The sequence below is a fragment of the Pocillopora verrucosa genome, chromosome 6, assembly GCF_036669915.1.
Source record: "Pocillopora verrucosa isolate sample1 chromosome 6, ASM3666991v2, whole genome shotgun sequence".
In the NCBI taxonomy this organism is placed as follows: Eukaryota; Metazoa; Cnidaria; class Anthozoa; order Scleractinia; family Pocilloporidae; genus Pocillopora; species Pocillopora verrucosa.
In genome coordinates, this window is record NC_089317.1 from 546,052 (window position 1) to 572,312 (window position 26,261).

Genomic DNA, 26,261 nt, shown 5'->3' on the forward strand with positions numbered 1-26,261 from the left:
AAAACCGAGGAGGTCTGAGGAGAAAGATTGGCGTCTTTTCACTCTGAGCTGTTTGCAATTAACCTTTGCATTCTTTCTATGAGAAAACGTCTCAGGGAGAGATATTAATTTATCTGAAATTAACCGTGATTGAGCATATATTAGTGGGGAATGTGATCGTATGTATTTATTTCGCTGTCGATCTAAACTTGTGTTTGTTATTAACTTTTTCACGGTTGCCTCGCGGGGAATTTGAAAATATGCCAACCTATGTTTGGTTGTTTGATGATCAGTCAATATTATGGTCAAAAAATTTCGTGCGTTATGCTTCATGGCTAGAATTTGACGCTATCTGACCAAGATCTTCTGTGATTGCCGTGAAATATGGCGGAAGGTATGTTAAACGTAATCGATGTTGAACTTGAGTAGTTTTAGAATATTAAGTCAAAAAGCACTGATACATGTAAATTGGCATCCCAGATACGTACATAGATACAAACTTCAGTTATACAGTAATACAGTCGGCTAATTACTCTTCAAAATGTCTGAAGGAAGTCGTTAAGCTAATTGCTTTTTCTTGATCATGAGTGGTATGCTCGTTTTCCTTATAATATTAAGTCTTATTTATTCACAGTCCATAGCAGATTTATATCGATAAAGGATCTTTAGGAAGATTCATAAAGTTTGTTGTTGTTTGTGGTACAATTTTCCTCGAGCTTAAATTAATTTGGTACTCTGTGTTCCTATAGCTAAAAATTACCGCTACCGCTATGTAAATATTTCCATAAATAAATCACTAGTGACTACTCGCGAAATGCCGCACAGGCCTATGCATATCGTCCAGTGCTGTTTTTTTCTTTTTTACGAATACATATTACAATTTGTAGGAATGAATTTTTCGTTTGGAAGGCGACAAGAAAAGATTGACTGGAGGCGACTTGGTGAGAAACAATGAAAAGTGTCGAGATATTTTTTGTTAAAAATGCAAATACTACAATAGTTTGGTGGATAGCTTAATATATGAAGTGTTTGCTGTGATGAATATGTTAATGTTGAGTGTATTTTGGTATTTAAAATATTGTTGTCATTACAAACATGGCGCAAAAAGGTGAATTTTGACTAAACTAATTTTGTAACGTACCGGTAACCTGGTATGATTTCAATATATTTTTACAATGTGTACACTTATATTATAGTCTGAACAGGTAGAATTGTCCCCTGACCCAATTGTTTTAGTGTAAGCTGTACACTGTAAAGTGTTTTTGTAGCATAAAGATTGTTCTGAATTCTTATTAGTGGATAATCCTGAAATTTTTTTTTCAGCGTCTGTGGATGTTGATAGGATTCTGAGGGAGATGGATGTGAAAACATTACAAGATAACATAATGCATGTCACATTCAGCAACATTGAGGCAGAGCTGGTGAGTGTATTCAGTAGCAGAAAATTCATAATGCAACCTAATTTAAATTTCTTTAGGACTCTAGAGAATATGGAGTCAGTTTAATGTATGTTTAGGTGGCAAAATGGCCATAACCATTGGTGATTGCTTGAGTTGACTGTTTTGTCTATGTATTGTGCAAAATATTTCCCCATCTGGCTCTCTTACTCATCCATGAAGCACAAAATTTTTCGCAAAAATTGATTTGATAGGGTTTTTTTTCACTCTTCATATCTTATAGGGAATGCAGGCTATTGGTTTTGATCCAAATTACATCAAGTTGTTTCGACTGGCACAGCTTATTATTGAGTACCTTTTGGTGAGTTACATCACAAACTAAGTTTCTTGTTATTAGCTTTCATTTGCTTCATTTGATTCCCTCCCATTGTCTTGGTAACTTGGACCTAAATTTCCAATTTATTTTCATGTTAGCACTCTCAGCAGTTTCTTTCGGCAAATCTTGAAGCAGAGAACAAGACTCTCCAGGAATCTTTGGAGGTAACTTAATTACTCTTACAAGTGCAATGTTATAGGCTGGTAAGCGCATAGAGTTCAATTTTAATGCGCTATATAAGAACTTATTATTATTATTAAAACTCAATTCACACTACATAACTACTAGCTAACTTAAACAGTATACAGGATTCATATTTTGTTCTTGGTTGTTAGTTTAATCTGGAATGTTTTAATCAAGCTCTGAGCAAGATAGCTCTATTTGTTCAGCCATTGCAATAAGCAGGAAACACAGATATTCATACCTTTATCCAATGATTTATTCTTTGAGTCAAAATTTTATTGTAACACCCTAAATTTCATTTTTTTTTTACTCAAATTATGACTTAAGGATAGGTTAACCCTCTGACCTCTTAGAGTGACTAACACCTAATTTCTCCTTACAATATCACCCCTGAATCACACATGTAAGTCACAAGAATAGAGGAAATGATCACCAACTGAAAAAGCTGTTAACTGTTAATCAAACTCTCCTTGTCAGTATCAGAAATTAACAGAGAACAGTAACAACACCCCCCCTAATGACATCAATATATTTTCAAAAAGAAAAAAAGAAAACTATTAACTAAAGCATCTTGTTTCATTTTAATTAACACCAAATTCTCAGAACTAAAATGAGATGAATTTTATGACAGAGAGTATTGAGAATTGATTTTTGGATCTTGGCAGTGAAAGGGTGAAATCAAACCATTGTAAGATCCTAATTTTCAAGAGAGTGTTCTGTGATAATTTTGAGCATTTTTTTTCCAATATAGACAACAGAAAGAGTAAAGAAAGAACTAGATGGGAAGAAAGAAGCTTATAAAAAGCTCAAGAAAGAATGTCAGAAACAAAAGCAGTGGATTGCAGAATACCAACTTCTGATCAGGGCTGGAGCAAGTGGTTCTCACAAGGTACAGAAAAAGAAGATGAAACTTTGATGAAATTTCCCTCATACAAAACTTGCCATGTCTTGTATCCCTCTATAGGTTTTCTTCCACTTTACTGTGAAAGTTAATGAAGAGGGCAACATGGATAATTAGTGGGTCATCAGTAATTGACATGTGTCATTGCTTTTTTTGTAGTGCCCATATTGTGCTAAGTCATTTGTCAGCCATGAGTATGTCATAGCTCACCTCAGTAGACGGCATGGTGAACACACAAGCCAAGTCAATGGGATGGTGATCTCGACGGTGCCACCTGTCAAATCTGTTGGTGCTGTAACCATGGAAACAAAACCTGGCATGACTGAAAAGGAGAAAAATGATTTAGAGGAAGAATTGCAAATGATCAAATTACGGTTGCAAAAGACAGAACGTGAACTGCAAGAGGAAAAGAAATTAACACAGTCACAGGTAGGTGTTAAAGGCTGCAGCAACTGGGTGTCCTGTGCTTTGTTTCCGTGAAGCTGTGTCAGTGAGCTTTGTGTTTTTTGTTGATCTTGAATCTTGAAATGGAAATTGTTGAGCTGAGTTTTCTTGCAGCATTATTGTGATTAGTGCATTCACCAGGTTAAATTTGCTTTGCTTTTGTTGTTTGTTTTTTTTTAACAGAGAGATAAATTGACAACAGAAAATCACAATATGGATGAACTTAGAGCAATGTTTGATCAATGGAAAGCTGGAGAGAAGGCTGAACAACAGGTCTGATATTTCCTGTAACCTTGAACTCCTGAGATTTTATTCACAGGTTTCCCCTCCAGTTACTTTACATTTCCTGGTTAGTTTTCTTTCAAGAATTTGATCAAATTGATGACACCCTTAAGTTGATAAAGTTCTCAATTCTCATCACCTGCTGGCTGGTTGACTTATTTAAAATGCGAGGAGAGGTTATATTTTTATCACTTGAGTTACAAAGAGGCAACATTTTTTAATAATTTATTTGATGCAGTTTGTTTTTTCCTGGTTGATTGGACTAATTTTTCATCTCAACTGTAATCTTCCTACTGAAAGGAAACTATTTTTCACATACATGTTGTACAACATCTACATCATCTCTTCTGTCTTGGCAGGGGAGGGGATGGTTCTTAGTGGGGGGGAGGGGATGGGGAGGGGATGGTTCTGAGTGGGAGGGGAGGGGAGGGGAGGGTAGAGAAGAATGGTGGAGGTACTTGGTCAGTAACTAATGATAACAGTACTGTTATATATACATTTTTGAATTTATTTAATTACAAAAGAAAAAAACAAAACAAAATTAGAAAAAAAATACTGAGTTACAAAAGAGACACTACTTATGTCACAATAGTTGTGCTAATTACAGTGATACTTTGTGATAATAGTTATAACTACTAAAGCATTGTTCTATTGCAGCGTGAAATAGCTGAATTAAAAAGGACTTTTGTGCAGGATATGAACAGCATGAGGGAGGAGAGGGATATGTTTTCAGATGTGAGTCACTAATTGCATGTTCATGTTCATGTGCTGGGCAAATAAGATGAAAAATATGAACTCAAAGTTAATACTCTGCTCTAGAATTTTAGTTTTTGTGGTAACTACATTTTATTGATTGGTTTTAATTTGACCTGTGTTTTTCTTCTGTTTTACATTATACAGAGAGTGACTGCATTACAAGAGCAGCTGAATAGCCGTGAGTAGGGGGAAAGTTATTTTTAACTTTGTGAGAAGCTGTATGTTTTTGTTTCTCTATTAGGATAATGTGGAATCTAAACTTGTTTGCAATTATCGTGTGAGATAATAATATACTTGGACCACCACAAAGTGTCCGATTTGTTGATCATAAATGTTATTACAGACAGAAAATTGGATAGCACCAAGTCCTCTAACAAATGATTTGAAATATCCATTGACAAACACAAACAATTAATAGTTAGTGGTTTATGACTTTTATATACAAATTAAAAATAAATTGGTTGACTTTTTTCCAGGAAAAAATTAACCTATCAGTCGATTTGACAGCTTGCGCAAATTACAATTACCCTCCTATTACACAGGCATAATGCATTGCATGTTCTATTCCACTGTTCAGTTTCAAGCATGTTCTGTACGCTGTCTTATCATTGTTGTTATTTAATCCAATTTGGGTATTTTCTTGTAAATTTTAATATTTTATCTATTTGGACCTTACTAAAGCAATGATCTTGTAAATTCTTCTGTGCAGAAAAGAAGACATCAATGATTGGGTCAATAATAGTAAGTTCTCCATTCTTTACCTAATGAAGGAGTTGGCAATTAAGCCTTTCACTCCCAAGATCTGATTAGTAATTCTCCTTACTATCTGCCATACAATTCTTATGATGTTAGTTCAGAGAATTTGGTATTGGATCAACTAATAATCCCATGATCGATATTCTTCTCTATTCTCATCACCTGCCTGCTTGATATTGTATTGATATTGTAAGGAGAAATTCTGTCTTGGTCACTTGTGGGAGTGAAAGGGTTAAGCCAATTAAGCTGTAGTCAAATGATGTCATTGTGCAAATAAACTGTTTACCCTTTGACCCCTGAGAGTGACTAGCACCCATGAATCAAACATCAAGATCATGAGAATAAGGGAAATGATCACCAACTGATGAGGCTCTTGATTGTTTGACAAATTCTCCTTGTTAGCATCTTAAGAAATGTATAGAGAACAGTATGGAGAATATACAAACTGATGTTATTGTGTTAAGGGTTAATCTGTTCACATGATGCTAACAAATCTGGTTGTCTCTATCATAAAAGGATCCCTTCCCCCCCCCCCCCCCCCAGCCTCACTTCTGGCAACAGTAAGCACATCATTGAAAACTGAATTATTTTCGACTTTGATAAGGCATTGCTTCTTTAGTACAATCTCTGCCTTCATGGTATTTCATTCACCTGTACAATTCCTTCTCATAATCAGCATGCCTTCTATTTTTTTTTCCTCTTCCTTTACAGAAAAATAGTAATATATTTCTACAGATTTCACTTCGGATCCATATTTACCAGCTTATGTGCATTTTTTCCTGTATAAGGATGAAGATGAAACTGATTCTCCAGCAAAGGCTAACAGAAGTGAAATGTCACAACAGTTTATGGCACAATTGGAGGATAAGGTCAGTGTAAGGTTTGTTATTTTTGGCTGGAATGATTGTGAGTTTTGACTTATGATTGGCTTGCTGGACCCTAGATTGGGAGGTCTGTGAGCAAGTTTAACCTGGGTGCACTGTGTTCACAGTGTTCTGCGAGGAAACACTTGACTTCCACAGTTCCCCTCTTCACCTACAACCGTTATCATCAGAGAAGTGCTGGAGTGTGGATTTTTATCAAAAATTTATTTTTTGGGGTATGAGCCACACACCCAGTGGTTCCTTCAAAATCTGGGACAAGCTCTGGTGGGGTGTGCCACAGGGTTGTTAACCAGGATTCACTCAAGATTAACTCACTGGAAATAATCAAGTCTAACTTATATACTGTAACACCATTTTTGGAATTTCCTTTTCAGGTTATCCAGATGCAGACAGAAACACAACAGAATTTGCAGAAAGAAATGCAAAAAATGCACCAGAAATTTAAGGCCCGGGAAGATAAATCCAAGAAAGAACACAGGGAGGAAATGGGACAGGTAATACAAGACTGGGCAAGGGGAGGGGAGGGGGAGGGGGGGGAGTAGTTCACCCCTGCAGAAAGAGTAAAAGGGATCTGGTAAACTGTGAAGACAACATGGCAACAGTGTTTGACAAACCAGTAAATTGAAACAAAATTTCAATACTGCAATGTTTATTGTGATGTTTCAACATGTCTGCCTGTACCTTTAGTTTCAGGAAATGATGGGCCAGTATGAAGAAAATCTACAGAATGAAAGAATAGAGAAGAAACGGATGTCTGAAGACTATGAAAGCAAAATAGGGGGATTACAAAGAGTGAGAAACTTACTTGGCTGGTTCATGTATATAGCTTCTCTTTGTCTAACATTTGGAAATATGATCTGACTTTTTTAAGGTTGCAGTTTTCAAGTTGTTTATTTTCAGCCTCTTTTAATCTTTTCCATCTTCAGCTATCCCTGTTCCTTTTCGGTTGTAACTTTCCCTTTTTGGTTTGTTTTGTTTGTTTGTTTGTTTGTTTTGTTTGTTTGTTTTGTTTGTTTTTTATCTTAGCAAACCAATATTTTTTAGGGGCAAAGTTTCTAAAGAAACAGTTGTTCTGGGATGGTGGGAGAGCATAACAAGATAATTTGTTTTATCAACTGAGTTGATAATGTTAAAAAGAGTCAAAGAGTTTGTAAGCTGATGTTTCAAGTGTTAACCCTTTGTCAGAACAAATGATGAAGGGAAAACACTACAATATCATATTTTATAGTCTCCCTTTGAGTTGAAGATAGTTTTGCATGCCACAAAGAATGACACAAAATATTGTAAGAACTCTCCCTTAACCTCCTAACCCCCAGGATCTAATTTGCAGATTTTTTCCTCTCTCTTATTATGGCTGTACATTTTATTAAGAATAGTTCAGATACTTTTGATTTTATCAGGCTGTTACCCTGTTGCTGATAAGTTTATAATCCTCATCACTAGTTTGTTAGACAATGTCTTGATAACACATGGAGAAGATCCATGATAATCAATTCTAGTTGTTGAATGAGATGGACAGTGCATCCGTCCGTGATCAATTGATGACTGTGCGTGGTAGAATTTATTAGTGATAATCTTTGAAAATGTTTTAAAAACATATTTTTCAGGAAGTTCAAGAGCTAAGAAATGCACTGGATGCACAAAAGGTGAGCTGCTTAGGACTAATGTAAACAAACATTAAAACAAATATTCCCAATTAGTTTAATATGACAACTGACAGGAGGCAGAAGAGTTCGCTGTTCATAGCACGCAGTTAAGGAACTTGAACTTGCGGCAATTGGGAACAAATCCAATGACACACAGGGTGGAAGATTTGAATTCGAGACGCCCGAATCACTCATCCAAACTACCTACGTTATTTTTGCAACAAGTTTCTCCAACATAAAGGGGGGCTCTTTAAGCTACCTGTTTTAAAATGCAGAATTATTATAATTAAATTTTGTTTTATATTTTCTCACTTCAGGTGGAGACAGAGAAAGTCCAGTATTCTTTCAAAACCCAACCGCCACCATTACTTGGTACGTTCCCACGTTTTTATCCAGTCAAACAAACTCGAAAATTTTATTAATTATTTTGTTATCCAGAATACTGTTTGATTTGTAAACTGGTCGGTGCAGTGGTTTACGTCACAGGCTAGGGTTTCTCCGTAAGCATAGAAAACTGATACGTGAATTCTGATACTTTTTCATCCACAGCTTCTACTCCTCCTGTGCCCGCTCCAAGACACATCGAGAAACCTGTGCAAGGTCCGTTATCTTAGTTCTACAGAGAATAATCAAAGATGGCGCCCCCTTGTGGGGCTTTCAGGGGGGAGGTGGGGGGGACTCCCTTCCCCTTGCACATAATGTCCCGAAGAGAGAGGTTTCACCCGAAAGTTGTAAATTTCGTATTTCTGCTCATCTAGCTAGTTGGGCTAGGGTTCAAACCCTCACCTCCCGATTTGGAGTTCAGAGCGTCTGACATTTTGACTGTCTGTTATTGTGTTATTTCAACAGCTGAACCACCCGAAAGAGAGCGTGCCACTTCTCCCGACAAAAGCATTAAGACAGGTACTGAACAGTATTTGAGCGTTTGGTCATCCTTGCATAATCGAAAGTTTTTCAAAATCACGAAATTATGGTATCATATACATTGTGGCTTCGTGTGGCAGGATATTAGTTTTTCCTTTGGAAGCTTTATCAGCTTTCCTTTGGGAACTGTTAACGTTTGGTAAATCGTAAGACTTGAAATAAGATTATCTTTTAGTAAAAGAATTAATCGGTAGAAATCTCGGTTTGAGTCTTTGGTCCAGCCAGCCCTGCCGAACACGGAAAAAAGTGTTTCTTATAGATAAATGCTCCACCAATCGTGTTTTCTTGCTTGTTATAGTGTAACAGTTAAGATAAACTGATCTTTCAATTTCTGCCGTAACGTTTGCCTAGAATTTTTCGACACTGACTCTTCGTAATCCGTGAGATAGAAATATAAAGAGACTTACATATTTTTGTGCTACTAACTCTTTAGGAGCAGAATCAATCACGCTCTACGTGGCGACTAACCAAAAAAAGAGCGGCCAATATCGCTTATGGCGCCAAACAGCCGACGGATCTAACGAATGGTCCAACAAGTACGCTCTTTCCGCCTTTATAAAACCCACAGGAAATTTCACTTACCCGGTGTACGTGTTTGCCGCAGGGGGGTCCCCTCACTGGCGGCAGTATGTATCGGATAAATCGTCACCTCCCAGCCCAGAGTATCGCCTGGATTACATGTTCTATTGTTCTCAGACATTCCTCCCTGGTACTCTGCAGTATCATGTGTTGGAGGCCGGAAGTGTCCCCGTGATAAGATCGTATGTGTCTCGGACCAACAGTGTCCCGGGATGGAGACATAACGGATTGTCATTTTATGCTCCAAAATCAACTCTGGTCAGTGACAAAACGCGTGAGTATTGGGAACTACTGAAACATAGTTAAATGGAAGCAGCTCGAGGTAATTAGGCGCCACTCTAGCGACAAATCGAATGCAAAAGTAGAACCAATTGCGTCTTAGTCACTTCGGGTAGTCTGGACATTTCTTTTACTTCGAGTGTACTCAATAGTGCGCTTTTCGATAGAGCGTCTGGAAAGAAAAACAAAGGTTTTCACATCGGCTAATCAAAAGATAGGAAAGTAGGGCAAGTTGCTAATGAGGTTTCAAAGAAGGAACAAGTAAGCGGTCCAAGCGCGGGAAAACGCGGACTAAGTCAAAAGAGTCACCGTTGTCAGAATCACATCAGCCAATCAGAACAAAGGAAAATATCGCAAGGAGCCAATGAGAATTCAGTCCAGAAACAGATAAGCGGTCCATGGGCGGGAAAACGCGGTTGACCAAGTCGTGGTAGAGTCAAGTTTAATTTTATTCGTTAATTTAACGTTATTTTTGTGCATATCTCAAGGGTATGTAGATTCATGTATTCCAAGATGTCTCAGAAAAAAGAAAGCATCTTAATTTCTGCTTGATTTACATGTAAACAGTAACTGCAATGAGCATGTTAAAAAATGGGTTCCCTCTATTTTCAGTGACAAGTATTTCTGCATCATTTGAATCTACTTTGACAGAGGACAAAGAGCAAGGTTTGTTTTTTCTCTATCCCTTAAATATATTCATGGAAGTCAAACGAAGGAACTAGTGGAGGAAAAGTTCCTTTGCAACGAGTTTCAGTCGTCTTTTATCGTCAGGCCAAGTACGAGTTGAAGAGCTTTTCATTTCACCATGAAACCGTGAGAGATGTGAAAGTTACGAGGAAGGGAATTTACATGGGCATTAAACTTTTGGAATGGAATATCGCTAATATAAGTTATTTTCGTTCTCTCTGCATGTATTTCAGCCTCCTTTTTCAAACTAGAGCTGAATTACCTCTGGTGTGACTTAACCTTGATTTTCCTCAGTTCTTTATCTTTGCTTTGTTGTTTTATGCAATGACGAATTTCTTCCATTCTTTGGGGTTGACATACTACGCCGTCATCCCTTCTTGAAGCTGAATTGTTTACTGTCTATTGCAGACTTTGAACCCAGTGAATCTGAATCGGAAGAAGAGTCTCCAGTCCCTGTAGTACCAAAAGTGTAAGTATGAATAATCTAGATTTGAAAACCTGTGAAAGGTATAAACCACTACGCACTGTGTAGTAAACAGTGCACATGAATGTATTGTTCAGTAGCTTTAATATGAAGCGTCACTCTTGCTTTCATCCGCTGACCCAAAAGTTAGAGCCAACTAGCAATTTCATCCATTTCATTTTTTTATTTGAACTTGTAAACTCTACGATAAATTCACCTTCAAAATTAGCTTAGAGGGTTGTTCTCAATGCATTTGATGCCTTTATTTTCCCAAGTGAAGTTGAAGATGTTGATGCAAATGACAGCACGGGAAGTTATGATGACGTCAGAGAGATCACTTCGTAAGTTTCCTGTTCTGGCTTTTTAGTACTTTTGTTGGCTCATCATTTGAAGTATGGTGCGCGTCCGTGCTGGAATCCCGCGCTTTTTGACCGAGTGTCGTAAAACCAAAACCAAAGTAATCGCAACGGCCAATCGGAAGACAGGATAATACAGTAGAATTATTCTAATACAGTAGAACCGACCAAACTTCCTAAAGCGCGGGAAATTACGGGCGACCAAGTTGTGATTGGTGTTAGTTTTGCATCTGATTGGTCGAAAGAGTGGCATGAGTTTTTTAGACCAATCACAGAGCGAAGGAAAGCAAAAGTAATGCAGTCTCTGATCATTTTTGACACTCAATTACAAATTGCTCTCTTTCGTTTTCTTGTTCGCATCTTTAAGAAACGCAGAAAAGACTGATGGTTTAACCGATAATAGCGAGGGTTTTTTTACTGCATCAAATCAGTTTCAAATTTCGTTCTGCACAAAATGCTACAAGCAGTTTGAAATACACTTCCTTTTTTTGTGTAGTGCCTGTTATGTTTTAATCTCCTCTTTTATGTGTAAGTGACATGTACACCTATTCCACTGTACTTTCAACAGTAGTGGAAGCTATGAAATGGCCCTACAATTATTTCTGTACGATCCATCAACTTTTGAGTGTCTTTAGTAAATATCTTTGTTAACGAAAGCCAAATTTTGACAAACATCTTTTTTTCCTCAGAGGCCTTTCCAGCTCTGAGTGGGTAAGTTTTTTTTTGTTTTTTTGTGCAGCCTTCTTTGTTTGTTGAATTTGAAACTTAGTAGGACTGATTCTTATAACAATGTAACAAAAACGTTTATTTTGTTTGTTCGTTTGTTTGTGTGTGTGCTTTTTTATAGGGTACTACCACTTTAGAAACAGTCGAGTTCCATCCAATTCCTCATAATCGGCTGATAACAAGTAAGAAGTTCTTGTATTCTTTCGGTCAGCGGTGCACTAACTATGCAAATATCACGCGCTTAATCGTGTAATTTACCTAAATTAAACGTTATTTAACTTGCTTCTACATTTTCATAATTTAGTCGATCGCTATTTGTTGTTTTCCAAATTCGTTTCAACCAATCAACTTAGAGGTGGCTTTGCAGTTTTTACAGTTTTAAAGCCAAAAGGAAAATAATCCGAAATTTGAATAAACAGTGTTTTTGTGGTAAGTGCAATTGGTTGACTTCTGACATATCGTCAACCATTTTTTTAAATTTTTCTTCCTTTTTCAGCTCGATTTAATCACAAATTCGATGAAGTACAGGCGTGTAGACAAGAAATTGCTCAGATATTGGACCAAAAACTTTCTAAGCAAGGCCTGTCTTCGGTAAGTAAAATTTGTTTTAGTGTTCAAGTCTTCGAAATTGCAAACGGAATTTAGGATTGCTTTTATATTGGGCGAAGGACTGATTTTAAAAACATGTGTTTGTTTCTTATTAAAGGAAAATCCAAGACTGTCTTCACAGAAAATGGAAGCCAAGATGGCGGCACTGAGAACAGAGAGACAAGCTAGGAGTAAGGTGAGTAGCATTTGTTACAGTGTAGACCATTAATTTTTGTTTTCTTCAAGGCCTTGTTTTCTCTCCCTAAGTTTTCCATAGATTTCATGTTGTCTCCATAATCTTTCTTCCAGAAAATTAAGAACTTCACCGCAGTTAGACAAAGGTAAGGGAGAACTTTTCGCCCTTTTTGTTGTTATAATGTTTAATGGAGACCCATGCAAGCTGCTAAATTGAATCGTCTTGTTTACGTGTTGCGGGCCTAGTTTTCACACTTTGATTTCTTTAGGTGTGTGGAAATGTTGGAAGAAATCGTAAAGAAGACCTACCGCAGTGGAACTTCCACAGGGAAACCAGGCTCATCAGGTTTGAGTGAAATTTTAAACTCGTTATGACTTCCACAATAAACCAACAGAACCCCCAACAATGCTGGGTAATATTTGGCAGGAAGGACATAAATAGTCTCGTGTAATTTTCGTTGTAGTTCCCGCGGGTCCAGGTTCCGATTACCGTTCCCACAAGGATAAACCTCCAACATTCAAGTCCACTGCAACTGCCGTCCGTACTTCCACTTCACTGCAGCAAGGCCGGAAGTCGCCAGCTTCGAGAGGAACCTTGGTATCTACTGGGTAAGATTTGAGCGAGCACAGCTGGTGACGCCCTTAACGATGCGTCTGTTGCCTTGGTTCCTCTACTCTTTAAAAAATTTCTGTCAGAATTAGAATTGCTTCTTTCTGTTTTTGTCAGATCAACCAGTGGAGGTGACATGACAGTTAGCGTTACTTCCGTCACGGACGGCTCTTTCTCTGGCACTTCCGTCGTGACAGAGCGGACACTGAGCGAGTCTGAAGAGGAAGTGAGCGTGACTGAAGGATCACAAGAGGAAGATCAAGAAGAAGACGAAGAGGAGTCCAATTGGGACTCAGAGGAGTGAGTACAACAAGAACTTGACCGCAACGTAGCTTGTTCGTTTTACTCCTGAATGCCCAAATTTTAACGTTTCTTCCTTCATGAAAACAGCTCACCTTAAGTTGACTCACGTCTTATTTCCCTAATTTACATTTCACTTCAGAAACGATTCGTTCAGAGGGAGGGAAGGAGGTGGAACAATTTCAAATATTTTTTGTCGAAATGTGGTGTTAGGCTTCCAAGTAATGATGCATGCTATTGTTGACTTATTGGCGATTTTTGTTTTTTCATTGTTTGTGTTCGTTATAGAGAAGCCGTTAAACCACCCACCCAGCCGACACACAAAGTGGCAGTCCACATTCCCTCGCAACAGGACGAAGAATCGGATTCAGATATTGAAGAGGTACGCCAGGTATTGAAAAAAAAAATTAGCGAGTGTAGTGGTGGTGTAGGGTACAACTTGTACTGTGATGTGTAAGGGGCTAGATTGATAGAAAAAGACTTGGAGAGGACGAGAACGTGTAATGGTGGAGATGCGCGAGAGGTGAGCAAAGGACGCGCGTTGAAGACGATACGTAGGTGAGAGGACGCATGTAGAATACACGCGAGGGACAGACCTGCGAGTTTGAGGACGAGGCGATAAGTGTGGGAAGCACGCGTGTGAGTTCTGAGTGCGTGAGGGAATATGGGGGTAGAACACGCCCTAGAAAAAATGACGATTAGGGCGGAAATTATTTATGCGGTGGTGCATTCCAGCCTAATCTGGTATCTGTTGTTATGGCTGCAGCCTAACCTGCTAATTATCTTATGCTCCATCATATATTTTAAAAATATTTATGCTATGATACATCTCAGCTTCACGTGGCGTCTGTTTACGTGGCTGCAGGCTAACCTGCTAATTCTTTTGTGCTTCATAATATAGTTAGCTCCGGTTAAAACCATTCCTAGGGCTGCTCCGCGCGGTGAAAAGGTGAGTTTTATTCTTTCAAGCTCACTGTTCATTCCGTGTGACGGTGTTGTTTACAGGGATGTTTGAATGATGACCCGAGATCTTCCAGGTGCCAAAGTCCTTGTCCCCTCAGGGTCATTGATCGCACAAGCTTCACCGCCATGTGAAGTCGCCAACTCAAGTTAACGGCCTTATGTACCACTTAGCGCGAAGGAGACAGCTGAGGGCGAAGGGCTTCACTTCTTGCCGAGATCAATGTGTTTTGCCCAGGTCAATAACCCCTTTATCCTCAAAGTGCTTCAAACCAATTGGTTTTTGTCTTTTTTTAAGGTTCGTGAATTGACCGAAACTCTTGAGCGTAGCTTGAACTTCGGATCTGCTGTTAAGAAACCTGCTGGCGGAGTCTCTCTTCACTTCCAGGGGAATGGTAACGATAACAGTGAGCCTCCGCGCGCTACAGCTCAGCAGTCATCGGGACGAAAGGTAAAGAGTATGCGCTCGTGGGAAAACTCTCCTTCATGCTTTATAGCACGAATGTTGTCGTCCTGTTGATGAGGATTTCTTGTTAAGTTGTGATATGTTGAGTCCATCCTGTGGTGTTTTCACACCTCCAGAATTTGATGTCTTTTTTATGTGATTTATCTCGTAGAATGACGATGATTTCGACAGCGATTTATCTATATCCTCTTTGGAAGAAAAGACACCCGGTAGAGGGTAAGAATTTTATAACCTTTCTTACCAATTGATTGATTTACCATGCTTCAGTTTTTCAGGGGGGGAGGGGAGGGGAGGGGAGGGGAGGGGAGGGTTAATTTCCTGCGAGGCGTGCGCGAGAGAAAAATCTTCATGGGTGTCGTTTTTCTTTGTGCGCGCTCCTAAAGCGTCATGCAATACTCTTACTCCAATGCTTGCCACGCACCTTAGCTATCATTTGTTTTTAATTAACAGGAAATTTGATTCTGGAAGGAGGAATCTGCAGCCTCCAGGTGAGTTGATGCCTTTTTTTTACCCTTTCCGGCCTAAGGTCTCACCTCTGTTCTGTAGAATGAACTGCTACCCGTTAGGTGTCTAGGTGTCTGACCTAACTGCTAACCGTTATGTCTTGTTATGATTTCTTCAGGGCCAGGTTGTTCAAAAATAAGGATTAGGCTAACCTGAGTTTAGTAGAGAGGGTCGAGATAGTTTTACGGCTTTTCAGAGGAGTTTAGCAACGTAAGGTATAACTCCACGAGACGTTTGACTTCATATAAGTTTTAGGAGATAGACGACAACGTCAGCCTTTAAATCCTGGACCAGCGCTGAACGCTTAAGAGTAGTGCCGCTTAGTCCGCCTCTTTCGCAACCAAAATGCTTAGGAGAGACTGCAAGAGCTTTGCTTTTTTTGCAGGTGGGTCCCAATCCACTGGCCGACAAAGTCCTGTGTTGGAGTTCAGAAGACCTCAGCCCCAGTCCACACGCATACAGGCATTTACGCATGACGACTTCTCCGATATAGAGGACGACTGAAGCGCGCTCGATAAGTCTTGCGAAATGTCAAGTGTAAATTGTGACGTTAAAGCTCATAAGCTCTGACGAAACCATGAAAGACTTGACATATGATGATCGTGAACTAATATAAAAACACTTTTCTACAGAAAAAATCTAACCAAGTATTTATCTTTCTCCAGAAAATAATTTTGTATTGAAGCCTTTCCTGAAAAGTATCATAAAGTTGCATTTGGGTTACAGAGGAATTTTCTACATTTGTTGGGTATAATAAAGTTCTCCTGGACTGTTTAAATTGAATTGGCCAAACAAAGAAGCTTTCTCTTTGATTGGATGGTTGTCTCACACTCCCATGACGTCACTCCAGAGAGAATAGTTGTCAATTGTTATGAGCCAATCAGATGATTACACGTGACTAATAAGTTGTTCAGTTGACTGCGTTTCTGGGTAGATCAGAAGAGAGACCCTGGCGACAGGGGTTTTCTTAGCAACTGTCAAGAAAATTTGAAAGGGTGTGGGAGGTGTGTTTTTTTTGGTCACACCCTGTTCCCTTTTCAATGTATTTTGTATGATTGTGGTGATTAGCGTCTAGAGTGCCATTAAAATATATTTTACCATCTCTGATCTTGTGCTGCCATACTTCATGCAGCTGTCTCGAGAAGAACATACCAGCTTTTAACTTTAGACATTCTCAATCTCATTCCCCGAGTCTCCGTTATCCTTTATTAGCGGCATGGGCGCGTAAGGATCTCTCTTTCCTAACCGCTGATCAAGGCATCGAGGACTCCGTGAACGAGATTGAGAACGTCTAAACCTGGTATGAGAGTGATCGTCCTCCAGATGTGGAGCCTGGGTCGCTGATTTCCCAACCTTAACCATGATCAAGGAAAGACACCACAAAAAGTTCATTTCCTGTAATTTCATTCTAAAATACCCGAAACTGTTGATTTTTACAGCTATAAATACACGCACAAGATGATTTTTTCCGCACAAGGTGAGGTTATTACAGATATGCTCGACGAAATTTCATCTCTTCGCTTGACTGCGGTCGTTGCTCAAAAACGTATTGACTAACGACGAAAGAAAATGTCGGTGAAAAATAAAAGTCTGTTTCACATCGATTATTACCGGTGTTAAGTGTAATTTTAAATTTGGTGACGTTATCGTCAGTTGCTGAGCAACGGTCAAGATTTTTAAAAATTTGTCGCTTTGGACCAGTTGAGGCTACCATAAGGATAAAAATGTTTCAAAAATACAGCCCGCTATTCTGGTTTCCAGGCCACACAAAGGTAATAACACTTCTCCTTCAATGTGAAAATCGTAGGAATATCCACATGTTAAATTTAATCATAAAACGAATACAACTATTTCTGTAGAGAATTTCAAAACCTTTCTATACAAATTGGATATGAACCTTAAATGCGAAAAGTTGCGCTAAAGTCAGTTCAATATCATCTTAGAAGGACTGCAAAGAAAATGACATTTCATCTGCACAACCTCAACTTTGGCAGATCACACCAAAGTAGCTGTTCCATTCAGTAATTTCTTAGTCACCATTCACATCGGAGCGAGTTGAATATATCCTTAGAGTGTTATAATTATTACAATTGTGTACAGTTATAATAATTATAATTGCCATAAATAGTAAATCTTCCGCTTTGAAACTTTTTCCTTCGGTTTCCAGTTCAACATGGTTCCACAGTCGCCATAAAGATAGAACTAGTAATTGAACCCACGAAACGCCAGGATGTTGTTCTAGTTGAAATGAAATTTGAACTGAAAACCTTCTCCAAAGCCCCCACCGAAAGGAAATCCGCCCTGTTGCCAATGATGATGACCGCCACCTTGCTGCTCTGGGTCTAACGGGTCTTCACCATTGTCGTATTTTGCGCGTTTTTCTATTTGAAAATGAAGATAAAAAATCGTGAATTCAATTTACCTTCACCTCCCTTTCGTTCCCAGTCAGCGACCTTTGTGGCCCCACCCTATGACTCACCCACACTGATACAACTAAATGAACTAAAAAATTAAGGGGGGGAGGGTAGGGGTAGAGGTCGTTATTAACAGTTTTAAGACCACACTGTTTTCAGTCTTTCCGTCATCAGTTTTCATCGCAGGGTGGCGACATTATTCATAGCAACATTTCAGACAGTAACATTCGAGGTGGGTACAATCAGGCATGAAAACAACAAACAAACGAGCAAAAAAAAACGAACGGACGAACTAACCACCGGAAGAACGAGAACACGGACGATCGCAAACGAACAAAGACGGATCGATGACTGTACGAAGAAACGAAAAAGAGAACACTGAACCAAATGAACAAACAAACGAATATAGTCATGCTGTGAAAACGAACAAACCAAATAACAACCAAACGACCGACCAAACCGAAGATAGAACGATCAACCGACCAACTGACCGAACAAACAAACTACAGACCGACCGTAAAAACGAACGAACGGACCGACCGTACGGACAAACGACGGACCGACCGAGCGATCGTTCCGACCGACCATACAAACGACGGAGCCGACGGAATGAATAACGGACGAATCTTTCAAACGAACGGAGGAAAGAACAGACAGTACAAACGAGGCTATTTAGCTTACCAGGATCTGTGAGGACTTCTTTCGCTGCAGCGACATCGATGAACATTTTCTCAGCTTTTTTCTTGTCGTCTCCTTTGTATTGATCAGGATGCCACTTGACGGCCAGTTTGCGATATGATTTTAAGATTTCTTTCTTCGATGCCGTTCTGAAACCACACAGAACAGAAAAAGATTCACCAGATGCGGTAATTGTTTTTATTACTAGTTCTCAATCGGGCATTCTACCAACTATGTACATAAGAATAGACTTCACCTTTTCAATCCTAGGATCTTGTAATAGTCCCGTTTCTTGGATTGTTTAAGTAATTTCTGTGCTCTGTCCAGTCCCTCTTGAACCTATACTCGGTTTAAATAAAAAAAAGAACAACAACAACAATAAACAAATGAAAACAAATATGTCGTATTGATTTGTACCATAATCTTGTTCCAACCATGAAGAGATTCTTACTGATTAAAACAGCTTCCACATACGTTTATACGTAAAGCGGTTCTCTGGTTTAGACGTACTGTATTACATTTTGAAAAACAACTGCTGCAAGTTCCCAAGCGATACCACTGCTAGGCGACTCTTGAAATAAAATCCTTCTGTTTGTGCCAGAACCTAAGTTAATCGCACTTCAACAAGCTAGAAACCCATTCCTTTCCCATCCACATCGAATTTCAACAAACCTCATCTTCTTGCTTTTCCATCAATTACCATTTCAACTAAGCGTGGCACAAACAAAAGGACAGAAATCTCAATGGCCAATCAGAGCAATGGACCATTTCGGTAAGAACCAATGAAAAGTCAGACTAAGCAGTGGTAGCCAGCGTTAGGCGCGGGAAAACGCAGCTCACTAAGTCGCGATTTGTTGCAATTTTTTATCTGATAAGGAAAGTTGAGGGAGTTTCCTAAACCAATCACTGAGCGAAATTATGTAAAACCAATGTAGATCCGTATTGCTATCGACATTCAACTAAAAATTATTTTATCAGTACTGTTCATTTACGAGACATCCAGGCTAGCCGTTGCAAGCAGAAGAATAACGCTGACCACCTTACCTTGTGTAAGTGTTCGTTGATACTCTTTGCCTTCTGATAATCATTTACAGCTGCGGATGAAACCCAGTGGTTGGTAAATAAAATGAACACAAAACCGTGACAAATTTGGCCCCCCAAAAGCTAGGTATCAGTTTGATGGTTTTCTTCTTTTTTTGGCCAAACAGATTGCTCGAAACTTCACGCGAAATGACATTTACTCGAGACATAAAACAAGTGCACGTGACAAGAAACTAAACAGCGTAATATACACCACCACGTTGCGTGACATTAAACAAGTACGATATCAAATTATTTTTTCGAACTTCTGGCCTCGACAAGTAACCAACCGAAGGAAATATGCGAATACCGATGTCACAACAAAAAACAAATATGAAAAGAAACCTTCGTTGCTCTGAACGGTGAATTGATGGTAAAAAAGACGAGAATTCCATACCGTCATCATACATTTCATTTAGTATATGTGCTTCTGCCCTGTCACACAACGCATCAACGTCATTTTCATCGATCTTCAACGCCTCGTTGCATTCTGTGATGGCATCGGTGGGATTATGAAGCTATAAAGAGAAACAGATATGAAAGAATTCACGTAAAATAAACGAGACGAAACAATGAACACAAATTGTAAGGACGTAATCTTGACATAATCTTCGTAAAATTTTCCGAAGACCTACCGACTTTTATTATCCAATCAGAAAACAAGGAAAATCTGATCACTCTCGTTCATCGTGTTGCTAAGTGACACTGCTAATGGCCACTACCTACTGGCCTGGTCCTTACCGAACAGCTCTCTGTTGTGTTTTATTTTTTTTTTTACAAAATTCTAGCAAACACAGTCCCGTTAATAACGAGAGAGAAAAGGACTTTTATTGAACGAACCTTGAGGTGACAGTGGCATAGCTGGCGTCTTGCCTTGGCTGCTAGTGAAGGGATTTTAGACTCTGTTTTGAGAGCCTGTTTTAGTTTGGATATAGCTTCTTCATATCTGGAATGTAAAGAAGACAGGAAACTTTATTGAAAAGGAAAATCATAGAAAGGAAATGCATGGGAATAGCAAAATGAAGAAAACCACAGATGAAAAAAAACCCTCACATAAGAAGGAAACAGGTAGCAAAAATTTTCAAGCACGATATTGACAATCCACGAAAATCTTTTACATCCTAAGAGATCTTCCTCCTGTTTTGGTTCATCATTATGGCTCAGATCTTCGCATATCCTTGGAAACAATTGTTCTAGGATTTCCTTCTACCTTTAAGAAATTGTAGAGGGAGTTAATGACAGACGTAACTTACTCTCCTTTGTTGATCAAATCTTGAGCGGCTTGCATCTGCTTATTCAATTTTTTTAATTTCTACAAAAGCAAAAAGGGTACAAAATTGTCATCTGGTTGGCTAACAATTATCCGCTAGCTAATATTAAAGGTAATGCCGTTCTTTTTTACCAAAAGCTACTGCTCTGTCGAGTGTCAAGTGTTCATAAGTGTAATTTTGTTGGATCAGTGTAAGGCGGTGTGGGAGACGCGTCCGCCAAATGGTTCGCGCGCTGGTCTTCCTATCGAGGAGTCCTGGATCGAGGCCCAGGCAAGCAATGTGGTGTTTTCTTGGCTAGTATTCTCCAGATGATGTTCTTCTTTATTCTCATCACCAATCTCTTTAATTTCAAATGGATATTGTGAGGAGAAATTACGTCTCCATTACTATTAGGAGTGGAAGGGTGGATGCCGAAAAGGAGCTTTAATTCTTGGAAAGGAGCTGGAATTGTAAGGGTCAAATCAATTTGGCAGTGTTATGGAAAGTGCTGTTTTACCTTGTAAAAAGGAAAACAATCTTTGTGATCTTGATCAAGCTTGAGGCACTCGCGAACCTCCCTAAAAGTTAAGGAAAAAAGGGGTTGAAGATTGCATATTAACCACAGAGAGGACAATGCAAGGGTTGAATTTTGCAATGGGGTAACACTAAACTGTCCAAAGCTCTCAGTTCAATTCGTTCCCTTTTCGTTTAGAATGTTAAAATGCTTAAAAACAACACTGCATTAGAACCGGATACAAGAGACAACTGAAAGTAATCAGCAAGAAGGTTTTTAAGATGTGTTTGGTGCAGATTTGTATGACAGGCTAAGGAGGGCTTCACAGATATTGTGTCAGCTATTGCATCTGTAGATAACTTACCTTAATGCATCTTCCAACTCTCCCATTCCATAATGTAACTCACTGAGTCTAAGATATGCTGCTGTGTTGTCAGGGATCAGTTTAGTGGTTGGCCTGAAATAAAAATGCAAAATGAGAATGTCATTTTAGTTGACAATTTTTTTTCTACCGTTCAAGGATGTGGATGACCTGAAAGTGTCAAAGTGATGACCTGAAAGAACATTGGCTCCAGATTTTTTGGTTTCTGATGATGATGATGATTTGCACTCAGGTTTTCAAAATGTAGGTCACTGTTACCAACAAAAGTTCATTTCACTCATCACCAGAGTCCAAAAACCGACTGAAAGTGACTTCTTGATGTCCAGGTGGAATGGTAACATATTCTCAGATTTTTCAGAGTGTTAGTAATCACCTCTGACAACTTTCCTTTTCAGGAAAACCTTGGCCTTGTCCAAACAATCACACTGTCTGATAGAACAGGTACTTGAAGAATTTGATACTTTCTAGTATTCAAATTTGCAACTGTGAAAATGCTTCACATATAATGTATGAAAAGAAGCTTGAAAAATTCTTACTTGATGTCTGAAATTGCATTGATGTAGTCTCCCATGTTTTCATGACAGTCAGCCCTCATTATTCTTAGTTCAGTATCCCAAGGGGCAACCTTAGAGAGAGAAGTCCAAAAATTGGACATAATTTGCAGGCTTAGCTTGCATTTACTCCATAAAACAAAGTGCCATTCATGAAACTCTTCAGCCTTTCTGATATAGCCCTTGTTCAATGCAATATTTTTATTTTTAGTTAGAGACAATTGTTACAAAGTTATTAATGATTAGTTAGTCATAATTAATAGTGACATCAATAATAATATACAAAAAATGCCATAATAAAATAACCATTATTATTGATAATAATTACTATCGATATTTAATAATACCTCTATTGCTCTTCCTAAGAACTCTATAGCAAGTGAATAGTCTCCCATATTTATTGCATTTCTTGCTTCTGAGACATCCTTCCTAATGGGTTCTATAACATTTAACTGTACAATGAAAGAAGAAAAAAGAAATAACAGAAAATAAACCAAACCATATCCAGGAAAAATTTGCTTTCCTGCAAAAAGTTTTTTTAAATCAGATGCTTTTGTTTCAAGTTCACCATTTACCTGTTGCAGTGCTTCAGCATTATCAGGGTTTTTATGTAACTGAAAAAAAATATAAAGAAGTAAATATCAATTAATTGTCATTGATCATTAAAATTTGTTCTTGGTTTTTACTGAAGGCTATGATTACACCCAGTTTCTCTGAACCTACTGATAAGTACCCGTAATATAAATAGTTATGTAGGAATTCTGTTTAAGAAAAGATCCTATAGAGGATTGTAAATTCCCTATTCAAAACTGTAATCAAGTTATTGAATGTGATTTATAAAAGCAACAACAATGTGATGATCTTGACACCCTCTATCCCCCTCGGAGTGACCAGAATCTAATTTCTCCTTACAATATCACCCCTGTATCAAACATGTAGGTCACAAGAATAAAGGAAATAATCACCAACTAGAGAAGCTCCTGATTGATAAACAAATTCTCCTTGTCAGTATCAAGAGAAATGTAAAGAGAACAGTGCAGAGAATAAACATACTGACGTTAGGGTGTAAAAGGTTAATTTCTAGGAGCCAATAGGCAACAAAAAGTTATTCTGACTGTACCCATTCATAATTACTTAACCCATTAGCTCCCATAAGTAACCAAGATAGACTTTCTCCTCACAATATCAATACAACATCAAGCAGACAAGTGATGAGAATGAAGAATAATATCAATCAGGGGATTACTAAATGATCCAATACCTAATTCTCCAAACTAACATCAAGTGAATTGTATTGCAGACAATAAGGATAATAACTAATTGGCATTTGGGAATGAAAGGGTAAACTGAAGCTATCATATGTAACAGCAAGTCTGAGTTACTGATTTAACTCACCACTGCCTCATAATCAATGTGTGCTTCATCTAATCTTCCTTGTTTGAGTAAGACATTCCCTCTTTGTAACCGTGCCTGTTTAAAACAAAAATTATTCCCTAATAGCTCCTGATATCTTTTACCCAACTCAAGGAAAGAGTAGATAGAAACCACTGTCATTTACATTGTTTTCAATGGGCTAAGCTTGAGGTCTGCAGTAAAAAGTAAGATGAACTCTGATTCTGATCACTTTTACTTTAACCTGAAAACATCTGCAGGTAACTGATAATAATTTCAGTATCTGCAAATAATATCACTAGTGTACTAAAAAATGGGAAATGAGGGTTGTGGTCATTCTTTTTTCAAGTTTGCTTTTCGACATAAAAATTAAAGCTAGGCTATCAACTATCAAAGACAGAGGTTGTGTATGATTAAGAATGGGACAAATTGCTTGAATGTTAAGATTAAAAAAAGGTGAAGTTAAGCTATTCCTGAAGGCTAACTCAGCCCCTCAAGAATACACCTCTTTTTCACCTGTTAAGATTATTGTTGAAGTAGTCTACTTGCAAAATTTTATGATTGAAAATGTCCTGTTTCCAAAATATATGCAACTGAAGTTTTTTTCAAAGGAAGAATTTAGCAGCAAAATAGAGATACAATGCTGAAGTAAACATGTTTGTGGTTCATATGGTTTGTCCTATGGTAACATTTCTGACAAATCCATTTAATACAAAACCATTCAAAAAGGCTCTCTTAGGTGGGACATTAAAGAAATTCAAACTTGGAGAAAAGATTCTCCTTGCAGCCTCCCTTATTAAAATTCACTCAGCAAGATCCAAGAAATTTAAACAATTTTCCTCTGAATGTTTACTTAATGAAAAATCTTTCCCCATTATTATATTGTTATTCTGTAAACATACCTGAAAAAAGTCAGGTCTTAGTTCAAGTACTCTGTCCAGATCAGGCAAGGCAGCTTTTGAACGACCCATTGCTAGAAATACTGTTGCTCTTTTAAAATATGTCAAAAAATTGTCAGGATCACCCTCTGAAATAAATAATGAAGAAGACACATTAAGCTCTTCACTCACCAAATTAATTTCTCCTTAAATATCAATACAATTTAACCCTTTCACCCCTAAGAGTGACCAACATCTATTTTCTCCTTACAATATCTCCCCTGAATCACACACAAAGGTCACAAGAATAAAGGAAATGATCACCAACTAAAGAAGCTCTTGATTGTTAAACAAATTCTCCTCTCCAGCACCTTAAGAATGTATATTGAACAGTATAGAGAATATGCATACTGATATTAGGGTGTGAAGGATTAACCCAAATAGATGATGAAGAGAAATTTTAATATTGAGATATTGATTAATAAACAATCAATTTTCAGATCTACAATAATACAATTTGTACAACAAATAGCTTGGAGAAGTGATATCAAAATTAAAAACTAACGTAAAAAGGGTGCTCAAATTTTTCCAAACGTTATGTTGGTACTGTATAAATTAAATTATTTGCAGTGTAATTTAAAAAACAAAGCTTGGCACTTTTTGATTGGTCGAATTGTAAATAGCGTTCGCGCAAATTTAATTCGCATCCGTGATGATGTAAAAAAGATATCAAGATAAATCGACAGACGCGGGGAAAAAATTTCTTAAGTGAGAGGCAATACAGACCAAAAAGAAAACGTTATAGTCTTTCCGCTTTAAATAAATCTACGTGACATGAAGAACTGGTAAACATAACAAAGTCTGCGTGATTTATTTCGAGATGTTAATTTGATTTGGATGAAATGTTTCTGCTATCGTATTCGTTGGTTCAGCTGGGTTTCACTAACTCCACTCGAATTTGAGATTAAAATTTCTCACTACTAAAGCAATGCCATAAATTTTAAGAAACTTAACAACTGCATTTCTAGGTTATAAAAATAAAACACGTCGCTACTCAAGCAGGTAACAACACATGAGTTCACCCAAATAAATACCATCGACTGAAGTTCTTAACTTATCTAAGATATTTCGGTGCACCAGTTTGGAAACTCTGAGCTACTGTCAAAAATTTTAAAGAAATAACACTTAACAGAGAATCAGACAAACCGATAATTTAGAACAAAGATTTTTTTTCTGTAAAACTTAACAACTAATGTTAGAGTGGAAATTAGACAAACGCCGGTTCAAAATAAAAATCACTCACCAACTGCTGCATGATAGTGTGAGAGAGCATCACTTAGTTGTCCACTGGCAAGCAATCTCTTGCCTTGTTCTAAATGTTGTTCAACTTCTGCTGCCGATAATTTGCTCGAAACTCCTGCAAGATCCGACACACATCATTTCATAAGGCACGTCATCCAAATTCTGTAGTACGATTCGGCCGAAATCTCCCCTAGTTAACTGTCATAATATTTAATCTGATAATTACACAGGACTCACCGATTATTTTCAGTTCCAAACTGATTAAAATAATATTCAACGACGAAAAAAGTTGTCCAAAACTACACATCTTGAGACTGGCATATATGTATTGCCTTAATTTCTGTTTCCTATGTTTTAAGGAAGTGAACCGCGGTTCACATTTAGTGTTGGCGCACACCGTCGTGGTTGCAGTTGATTGGTCGTCAATACGTTCCCAGACTTCTCTCAGAAGCCGGTGTCTCAGTGATGACTATGTCGATGACTGTATCCTGTAGCATGTGCACTTCATTTCCCTATGAAGATATTTCGCGTGATTTGTTTGGATCCGGTGGGAATACCAAACAGAAACAAAAGGCGAAA

General features: G+C 38.1%; 2 protein-coding genes across 4 annotated transcripts; one reads left to right on the top strand and one right to left on the bottom strand.

Annotated features, from left to right (window-relative positions):
• Nucleotides 1-37: 37 nt before the first annotated feature.
• On the top strand, nucleotides 38-16,348 carry LOC131792258 (cilium assembly protein DZIP1). 3 transcript variants are annotated; one of them, XM_059109634.2, is made up of 36 exons: nucleotides 38-373; nucleotides 867-920; nucleotides 1,303-1,400; nucleotides 1,660-1,737; nucleotides 1,851-1,916; nucleotides 2,687-2,824; nucleotides 2,996-3,265; nucleotides 3,464-3,553; nucleotides 4,220-4,297; nucleotides 4,463-4,496; nucleotides 5,028-5,059; nucleotides 5,863-5,943; nucleotides 6,333-6,452; nucleotides 6,646-6,750; nucleotides 7,566-7,604; nucleotides 7,922-7,976; nucleotides 8,154-8,204; nucleotides 8,454-8,507; nucleotides 8,962-9,381; nucleotides 9,999-10,052; nucleotides 10,482-10,542; nucleotides 10,812-10,877; nucleotides 11,582-11,603; nucleotides 11,740-11,800; nucleotides 12,115-12,209; nucleotides 12,325-12,402; nucleotides 12,516-12,547; nucleotides 12,671-12,747; nucleotides 12,866-13,010; nucleotides 13,129-13,311; nucleotides 13,600-13,693; nucleotides 14,213-14,260; nucleotides 14,570-14,722; nucleotides 14,889-14,953; nucleotides 15,188-15,225; nucleotides 15,627-16,348. In XM_059109634.2, exons 1-36 carry the CDS (start codon nucleotides 364-366, stop codon nucleotides 15,743-15,745), a joined length of 3,264 nt encoding a protein of 1,087 aa, XP_058965617.2. In that variant the 5' UTR covers nucleotides 38-363; the 3' UTR covers nucleotides 15,746-16,348. The 3 variants fall into 3 exon arrangements, with proteins under 3 accessions (XP_058965617.2, XP_066024829.1, XP_066024830.1); XM_066168732.1 differs by lacking the exon at nucleotides 14,213-14,260; XM_066168733.1 differs by lacking the exons at nucleotides 14,213-14,260; nucleotides 14,570-14,722; nucleotides 14,889-14,953; nucleotides 15,188-15,225; nucleotides 15,627-16,348 and adding an exon at nucleotides 14,317-14,542.
• Nucleotides 16,349-16,628: 280 nt separating this feature from the next.
• Nucleotides 16,629-26,035, bottom strand: LOC131792229 (dnaJ homolog subfamily C member 3-like). The gene is made up of 16 exons (XM_059109607.2): nucleotides 25,920-26,035; nucleotides 25,684-25,797; nucleotides 24,405-24,529; nucleotides 23,506-23,580; nucleotides 22,686-22,724; nucleotides 22,458-22,562; nucleotides 22,096-22,184; nucleotides 21,542-21,634; nucleotides 21,181-21,241; nucleotides 20,667-20,725; nucleotides 20,254-20,359; nucleotides 19,811-19,931; nucleotides 19,378-19,427; nucleotides 18,590-18,672; nucleotides 18,337-18,482; nucleotides 16,629-17,622 (listed from the first exon to the last, which is right to left on the bottom strand). Exons 1-16 carry the CDS (start codon nucleotides 25,987-25,989, stop codon nucleotides 17,480-17,482), a joined length of 1,479 nt encoding a protein of 492 aa, XP_058965590.2. The 5' UTR covers nucleotides 25,990-26,035; the 3' UTR covers nucleotides 16,629-17,479.
• Between the last annotated feature and the right edge of the window lie 226 nt (nucleotides 26,036-26,261).